The sequence below is a fragment of the Vigna radiata genome, chromosome 11 (assembly GCF_000741045.1).
Source record: "Vigna radiata var. radiata cultivar VC1973A chromosome 11, Vradiata_ver6, whole genome shotgun sequence".
NCBI lineage: Eukaryota > Viridiplantae > Streptophyta > Magnoliopsida > Fabales > Fabaceae > Vigna > Vigna radiata.
Genome location: NC_028361.1, coordinates 16764718 through 16774364, shown reverse-complemented (window position 1 = coordinate 16774364; position 9647 = coordinate 16764718). Strand labels below are relative to the sequence as shown.

Genomic DNA, 9647 nt, shown 5'->3' with positions numbered 1-9647 from the left:
TCAAGACACATATTTCTTTTATTCTAAACTAATGTGATTAAAATATTTTTTCTTTAATATTTTTAGTTTCAGTTGGAATTAAAAATAATACTTAAATGATTGACTATAAATATAATATTATTTTTATATAATTTTTAAAATTAAATATAAATGTTTTTATTAAGCATTATGTCACAGATATAGTACATTCTTGTGCATATATTCTAAAATAATTATAGTCATTTAATAATAATAATTAGTAGATTTCTTTTGTAATATGCTGCTGATTAAGTGACTATCGCTGTTGTTCCTCACTCTTATCTTCTTTCGAAAATGATTGTTTCAATATTTAGAATATCCACATTTTCCAAAGTTTACTGTTATGTATCAGAGTGATATCGAATTATATCTTAGATGCATAATCCAAAAATAAAGCGAAGTCTTTTTCCTATAAATGGTTGTATCTTCCTTAGAAATGTCCAAATATAGCATGCATAACGACACACTGCCATTTAACTGTTACATGGTCCATGGTTATATAAATTTTCCACCGATTTATAATATAGATGCATGGGGCCATGCTGAACATGACATTATTAAGACATAGTCAACTTTCATAAATACACATTATCCATTATGAATCCTAGTTTTTTTCACAATTCTGTTATTGTATTTTCCTTTTTATTTTTTCTCCATATCACAATAGGGAGATTAGGATTAGGATTAGGATGATCAGGGTTTAAGTCTAACTTAATTCTACAAAATCAGTTTGTAAAGTGAAGTTTGTATCTCACTTATATATTATGAATTAGTCTTATCTTTAATTAATGTGAAACTTCCATTATATTATAAAATAGCCTTACTTTTAATCGATGTGAGACTTCCAACATTGTGTTTGAACATACATGTCACTTGACTTTCAACTAGGTGAACTACATGCAATTATTACACATATTGTTGTTTGGATCCAATGAAATTTTTTTTAAGCAAACATACCAACTCATTCTAAACCTCATTTGAGTTTATATAATGCTTTTAAAAGAATAATAATATTTAATATAATTAACCTATGTTTCAATTTCATAAATGCAATGTATATTTTCACTTCAATAACTTATTTTGTCACATATATTTCCCACATCTCTAACAATCAACCTAGAAGATATATAAAATATATTAATTTCTTTTAACGAAATTGAACTGTTCCAAATTTGAAAAACTCTTTTGTGGTACTTTCAACATCTGAAATCAAACCTTAAAACATTCTCTCTTAACAAATCATCCAATGAAATGAAAAGAAAAAAAAAACATTGAGAATGATTTACTTATCTAAACTCAAAAACATATATATCTTCAGTTTCTAATTAGATAATTTGATAACATACTATTAATCAGAGTTAGTTTTTTTTATTATTATCTTAGGGATAATATAGAAAGAAAACTAAAGAATAATATTTAACTTTTATATATAATTTTTAAATATTTATTTATTTAAAATTTATCTTAATATACATATATCTTACACCACCTGTATTCTTTAACTGATTCTTTCAGAGTTTTTGTTTTTAGTATCAAATATTTAGTATATTAGAATCTTTTCACTTTTTAATATCAATATATTAGTTTTTAATCTTTACATCTAAACTATTATTCAATTTATAATAGTAAAATGACTATTTGAGCCACACATAAAGCATAATAAACTCTCTGTTCTCTTATTTAATTATAATAAAATAGTTTTGCATCATTTGAAAAAATGATTATAAAAAACAAACTCTTTCCCTTTTTTCAACACTTTTTTCAAGAGAAAGAGATCACAAGTAGGCACTAAAGGCTAAAATAAAATATCTCTCAGAATTCGATCACTATCTTAAGGTCATAATAATTTGTACGTGTAAGAAGTGTCATCACAAAAGGTAAAAAAGATTGTTCATTGTCTATCAAAAATAAAAAAGGTGTGTGTTTAAAAAGGGCACTTTATAACTTATTAATGCAGAAACAAATCAAAAAGGAAAACAATAAACTAGTTTAGTTTAACAACCATTTTGAATGCTTTTTCTTTTGTTTGATTAGGGTTTTAAAATTTTCTATACAACAACCATATATGAAATTATATACACATCAGCCAAGAACCATCATAATCAATGTTTAGAGGTAGAGATTAGTGGTTAAGTATTTGCCATAAGCTATTCTATAACACTATAACTTTTTAACTATAGTTTTGTTTGGAAGGATTATGCATTGAAGGATTCAAGTGGTGAAAAAGACTTGTGGTGAGTGATAATGACCTTCAACAAGGACAAAACATGCAAACTCATCATATCATACAAAGAGTTCTGCAAGTACACATGAAATCTGTTGCATGATTTATACAGTTTGCTTATTCAAGGATTAAAGCAATATTTATTTTTTTTGAAAAAGTAAATTGTTATGCATTTACTCTATGAAAATCCCCATTACTGTGTAAGAAAAACATCTGGGGATGTGTAACATGAACTAAATGCAGCAACTAGATTGTGGTCCTTCTTTTTGTCTTTATAAATTGGTCCCTTTCCTCTCTTAATCCTTGTATCTTGAAAAGAAAACAAGTGCTAAAGTTGTTTGCTTTTTTAAAGCCTCGTATCTGTTTGGTGGTCCAACAGGGTTATAAGATTGCAGTTTGTGCAGAAAAAGGAAAGGATTGTAGTGGTTTCATCAGATCTTTTCTTTTCACATAACAGAGAAAAGAAATAATCTTTATTTTTTGTGTGAGTTAAACTTGTGTCTTAGATAAAATTCTTTCTATGTTTATACATAATTAATGAAAAGAAAGAGATTAAGTAACATAGAAAGTATACCAAACTTCTTCAGTCTTTGTAGTTTGATTCCATCTTAAGAAATAACTTAATTAGAAATAAATTACAGAAAGCTGAAAATAATGTAGGACATGTAAAAAGTAAAAGAAAACCATATGATAGGTTCACCAATTTGTAATCCCAACACATCATCAGTGTTGATTCGACTGAGGTTTTTTCTAACTGTGCAAGTCAATTGAATCTGTACTTTAGATTAGACATAAAAAAAAAAGAAAAAAAACATTACCAAAACGACAAACCCTAAAAGTTGTTTACTGTTCACCAATTTGTGTCACTCCTCTGCAGGAGAACAGGCGTGTCTCTTTTATTGTGCAGATCAACGTTCAACATGCATAGTACTTATCACAGTTTCTTTCTCCAAATTCACTTCATCTTTGTGAAAATAGAGTATAGATTCTCTCATAGTCTACAACAGTTAATGTAAAATGTAAAAATTTTCAAAAGAAACCGATTATGACAGATTCAGAATGTAATTGTTTTCATTCTAACCACCGAATTATAATTTTCTGCATTCTGCATTCTGCATTCTGCATTCTGCATTCTGCATAAAGAAAAGTTTCTGTACTCTGCATGTACTTTTTTACAGCAGACAGTTATGCAGAAATTAGTTGAAATTGTTATAAACCCAAAACAAGTGATTGAAAAAGAATGGAGTGAGTGTGATGAAAAGAAAAGAGGTAAAAGGAGTATAGGGGTCCATCGTGTAACATATCTGAGTAGGTTAATGATAACATGGAGAAAGAATTGAAAATTTATCAGTATATTATTATTATTATGTGGCCTAAGGGAATTGAAATGCTGTGTTGTTACTATTATTATTGAATATAATGGACCGTTCCTTTATTTTGTTAGTGGAAGCCGAAGAAGCACACTATATTATGATATGATATGGCCATGTCTTGTTGTGTTGGTTGGTTGTGTGGGGTATCACAGAAAGCACCCAAATTAATTTCCCTTGTCTTTCTGGTTGTCCATATTTTTGGTATCATTGATTCTTAATTAAGACCTAAAAGCACAGAAAAATGGAGCTGCACATAGCAACTTCAAAATTGGACAAAAGAAGTGGTTCTAGTGTTTATGCATGTTATCTGACTTCTCTGACTTCCCTTCATCATTCTCATTTCTCTTTCCTCATCAGCTTTTCCATAATTTTTACTCTCTCTCTCTCTCTCTCTCTCTGTAATCTTATCTCCTTTACGTTTGTCTCTCTTCACCACTTCATAATGGTTAATTTTTTAAAAAAGTAGTCCCAACAATAGTATATTATTTATACCTGCGCCCCCCCCTCTTGTATAGTTCATATTCTCCAAAGTCCAAAGTAGCTTCTCACTACAGATTCTCTCCCTTTTCTTTTATAGTACAGTACTATGTAAGTGCCTCTTTCCACTTGCATTTCCTTTCACCCTTTCTTCTATTTCTTACATGCATTTTTAAGCCTTGTCCCGCTTTAATCATTGTTTTATCACTTTTTCTGGGGTCTGGTTTTGATTCTCTGGTGTTCCGCTGTTCACTGAAGGCTCTCTCTACCTTGTGCAAGTAAAAACTTTTGCCTGTTCATTTCAGGAATCTGTGTTCACCTCTCTTTTCTTTTCAATTTTCATCACAGGGATGCATTGTGCCTGCTATTCTTCTGTAAAAATTAGATCTAATGGGGAAATATTAATCTCAGTTTCTCTCAAACTTTGTTTTCCTAGACTCAACCACAAACTTGGTGGATTGAGCTGGGGTGGGGGTATTTTTATCTTCATTCCATTCAGCTTCTGCAATTTTTCAACTTTCTGTTTCATTTTATTGTTTCAAAAGATGTTTTTTATGAGAAAGATTTTCGAGTAATGTGGGAATCTGTTGGTTGACATCTTCAGATAGCTTTTGCTTTTCGGTTCCAATATTTGTTGGCTGAAATGTGGAACTTTTTTTCCATTTTATCCTTTATCCCAAAAAAGTGTATAACGTATACTTTAGGGCTGTAATAATGCCTAAGGCTGGTGGGTGTATTTCAGATGTGTCCAATAGTGTGTTTTAATGTTGATGGGTGAAAATCAATTATGGCACATAAGGGTACTGAAAAATGATGAAAATCTTGCTAGTCACCCAAGACAACAATCAAGATTTGCCATCTATATCTATGTTTTCACTCATACTCTATCATGTCAACTCTGTTAGTTTCTTTTCAGTGATTGAAACTTAAGTGCTTCTTGTATTTTTATAAAAATGTGTTTGAAATACATTTGGACAAAGGAACACAGTCATATTGGAAGCTCATGAAATATGCATGCATGTCATCCATTGTGACACACTCTGCATCTGTTATAAGAGCACTGTTTTAACTTGCTGAGAGCTGGTCTAGCAACCAAGACATCAAACCTTTGTCACAGAAGATTTGAGTCAGCTACAAGAGAAAAAAAAAAGTTTTTATATTTACTTTTTTATCTTCTCTACTTCTTTTCACTGATATCCCTTCTGATTACTCCTTTTTTTTTTTTTAACATATATATTTTATTATTCTTTCATCTTTACTTTGTGACTCTCCTCCTTTTAGTACATATTTATACCCTGCATGGCTAAACTGGAAAATTTGTTTTGGTGTTTGCATGAACTGTTATTTAAATAATATTGAAACATAATAGTTTCCAGACATTAATTAAACAGCTTTGAGATTTAGGTATTACGGGAGCAAAGGTAAGTAAATTTTTTTTGTTGCCATTTTTCTGTTCTGATGTTTTTCTCCTTTGCAGTGTATCACTTCTCAGTCTAAAGAAAAGAAAAATGAGACAGTTTCTCTATCAGAAAATCTGCATGCATTATTTTTAAATTTCATCAAATGAGCCAGCATCTAGATGAAATTTATTTTGCAACTTGTTCTTAAGCCTTTGATCTGTGATTACGCTTTCAGTAAAAGGAAATGGAGCTCACATTTATCAAGTTCTTATATATTTTGCTTTTTGAATATTATCTTATGGAAGGAGATTCTCACAAATTCTTTATGCTTTTTCTGCAAAGTTGATTTCAGATTTACTTTCTGAAACAGGTTGCATGTTTTGTTACATGTGAAAGAGTTTCTCAGCCATGCTTTCTTTGTTTGTATGACTTGAATTAACACCAGAGTTTTGTATGTTCTCAGCTTTTACTTTGTCATAACAAATAATGTGCTTCATCATCAATGCAGATGGTAATCTGACTGAAGCAAAAGTCTATCCGATTCATTGCAATTGCTTACAGTGAAAGATGATGATGATGATGATGACGCCAAACTTGAACCTGGAACCTGAAGAAGATTTCAAAATCTGCAGCCAAGTTGGATCAAATGAATTGCTGCAAGAAACAGCACAAGATTATTTGGACAACAGCAGCTCCTCCTGTCTCACAAAGACTGATCCTGATTCAGGTTCTCTGTCCCTTGACTTGACCCTCAAATTCAATCACAGTGATGAAGAGTTCAAAGGTGAAAGTCACACCAACAGTGAAGTAGGAGGTGAAACTCATCCCTCAGCACTAGCAGTTCCCAGAGTTTTCTCCTGTAACTATTGCCGGAGGAAATTCTTCAGCTCGCAGGCATTAGGTGGCCATCAGAATGCTCACAAAAGGGAGAGGACAATGGCAAAGCGTGCACTGAGAATGGGGATTCTCACTGAAAGGTACACAAGCTTAGCATCTCTGCCTCTGCATGGTTCTTCTTGTCGTTCACTTGGCCTTGAAGCTCATGCTTCAATACACCAAGGACAAGTGCAGTCAGTGAGGGTTCCTGAAATAGGAGTTGGTGCAAAATTCGAAAAAGACTATTTTCGGACACCGATCTTCGTGGAAGATGATGATGATGGTCTGTTTTGGCCTGGCAGCTTCAGAAAGACAGAAGGAAGGGGTGGTTTTGGTGTTAATCTGAGGCATGATGCAGATGCTTTCAATTCAAGTACTAGGTTTGTAGCAACTGCAGCTCCGGCACAAACATCTGCAACTCCTGATCTCACTCTGAGGCTCTGAGATTTTTCATCATCATTGAGTCCAAACATGTCTGTACAAGCCTCCTCATGATGTTCTCACTGTAAAGCTTTTTAAGCTTTTTCATGTTTAGTTCCATTCTCTTCAGACTAGAGAATTTATGGTAATTGTACTACTGTACAGTGAGACCTGCATTTCCATTGGCTTATTTTAGCTTATTTCAATTTCCATTGTCAAGCTTTTTCTTTGCATTGTTGTTGATGTAGTTGTAGCTCCATGGCTTCAAATGTCAATTTGTGTTTGTACTTGTGTTCAGAATTTAGTTTTGGAAAAACATGTCTTTCATTTATAGCTTTTTGCTTGAACCATGGTTATGTAGTTACCGTATTGTATTGTTGGCATAATGTCTATTTGATTTCAATGTTTCTTTGGTAGGTCAGAGGAGAAATGCTTCATCGGATTTACTCAAAAACTATGATAATTTTTCAGAACATTAAAGCTTACAAATTTTTCGTGAATCTCAATGCATCCTTTAATATATTTGATTTTTATTGGATTTTAGAAAGTGCGTGTCTATATAATTTAATATTTAAGAAAGTTTTGTCGTAAACTGTATTATACTTCAAGAATTTAAGTTGCATAAGGGATGAAACCTTTCAAAGAATAAAATAACAAAAAAATATAACTTTAAAGACATATTTTATAGAATCATGTCTCACAATTTGCCACATATGAAAGTACGGATGACAACTAAAATTCATTTTTCAAATGTGTAGACCAAAAGAAATATTTTAAAAACAAAGGCAGTCAACACTGATTTTAATTTTAAAAAATAATTCAAGAAAACAAAGTGTCATAGCAGATCACATCATTTTTGGCAAATAAGAAAATACATTTGATAAAAATTAAAAATTATGAAACCATCAAGTTGTCATATGTAACACCATTTCTCTCTTCTTCTTTTAGCTGAACGGATATGCATGCTACCCACTTGGCTCTTGACCAACAAAACAATTGAGTAGGCATTTGAAACTTTTGTCACAGAAAATATTTCACATATTCATAAAAAAAAAGTACAAGGTGTATCTTAAGGATAATGTTTTTTAGGAAAAAAAAGTGTATTATGTTAAATGTGTTTTTTTTAAACTATTACATTTTTTTCCCTCTTCCAAATGTTCTATTTTCATCTCTTTTCTTTTAAAAAGTCACCAATTTAGTTCTACGTGATCAACACCATTACTTTTTTTAACGGTGTGTCACGTTCTGAATTCGTTTAAGATATGTGTATTGTGACTTAGATTGACAAGATTACTTAATGACAACGTTGTGCTACATCTCCTGCCTAGTAAGGTCAGCAAAACAACTCAGTGACGAATATTATGCCATGTTCTTATATCGATAAGGCCGATAAGACATGTATACTATTTTTCCAAGTCGACAAGATATCTGAATAACCCGATAAGATATTAGGATAACCTAATAAGGTGTATGGAGAAGTCATATAACTTGGTCAAAAGTTTAGAGTGTTCGGTAATGTGCTACCTAAAATATCTAGATTGTCCACTAAGCTATTTAAATTCTCAATACACCTTACGGAGCTATCTGAGTTCTCAATACACCTTATCGGGCTATTCGAACTTTCCACCAACCTATATGAGTTCTAAATTCACCTTACTCACTAAACTATCCAAATGTCTTGTCGACCTTACCAAACTAGGAACGTGACATATCGTTTACCACCAAGCTATCTTGTTGATCTTCGGACACATTATACATGTCTTAAAAAGTGATATATTATTTATCATGCCAGAAAAAAAATTACAACGTTAGTTATGAATAACTAAATCAATGATTTTGTAAGAGAAGAAAAACCTAAATAAAGTTTAGAAGAAGATTAAAAAAAAAATAAAATGAACAAGTTAATGGATGAACTAAAAATAAAAAGACATCACGTAATCTCAATTATAGAAAAATCAAATGATAAAATATTTAAAACAAAAAATACAAAATATTTTAGACATGTGATATAATAAAAACATTTTAATAAAATCTTAATTAAAAATATTAAAATTTTTAGATATTTAAGGATTCTACAATCTTGAGAAAAATATATCTAAAACTTTTGTTTGATAGAGATAAATTTGTCTTCAGAATCACGAACACATATTGTACAAAAAAAAAAAAAGTGTTGGATAAGCATTTCCTTTATTTGTGCATGCAGATGGGTACAGAAGGACACCACGAAACATATATAATGGCAGCATCACATGTTGTTGACATCCAAACAATAGTGAAATTATAGTTGGTTGATGCCGACATCCTCTTTCCATTCATTCATTCAACAAACAAAACTGTTTTCTTAAATCAAATTACCTAAAATATACAAAATTCGAGATTTAAAATGATCTGCAAAACTAAAAAATTATTATTTAAGTTTTCGAAAAATTTAAATTAAAACAAAAGAACTTATTAAAATGTTTGTCATTAAAATTAAAATTATATGAAAGTGTTAAAATTTATGTTGCTAGAACCACATATATATATATATATATATATATATATATATATATATATATATATATATATATATATATATATATATATATATATATAACTCATATATTCGACAAAACTTGATAAGATTCTCATTCACCATACAAATTTCAAGGTATATTTCTATAAAATAAATATGATTGGTTGAAATAATAAGTAGATACACTCTGTTCGATTTTTGCAAAATGTACAAAAAATCATGAGATTAATATTTGGTTTACTGAGTTAGAAAACCTGTGGCAAAAAAAATTAAATTATAAAAATAATTAATTATGAATGTAAAGATTTAAAAAATGATTTTTGAGAAGTGGGAATGATTTAAAC

General features: G+C 30.4%; 1 protein-coding gene across 2 annotated transcripts; it reads left to right on the top strand.

The window, feature by feature from the left end:
* Nucleotides 1–4015: 4015 nt before the first annotated feature.
* On the top strand, nt 4016–7135 carry LOC106777221 (zinc finger protein 7). Of its 2 annotated transcripts, none has more exons than XM_014664776.2 (2): nt 4016–4203; nt 6001–7135. In XM_014664776.2, the coding sequence occupies exon 2, from the start codon at nt 6060–6062 to the stop codon at nt 6810–6812; it is 753 nt and encodes a 250-aa protein (XP_014520262.1). In that variant the 5' UTR covers nt 4016–4203; nt 6001–6059; the 3' UTR covers nt 6813–7135. The 2 variants fall into 2 exon arrangements, with proteins under 2 accessions (XP_014520262.1, XP_014520263.1); XM_014664777.2 differs by lacking the exon at nt 4016–4203 and adding an exon at nt 4242–4370.
* The last annotated feature ends 2512 nt before the right edge of the window (nt 7136–9647 follow it).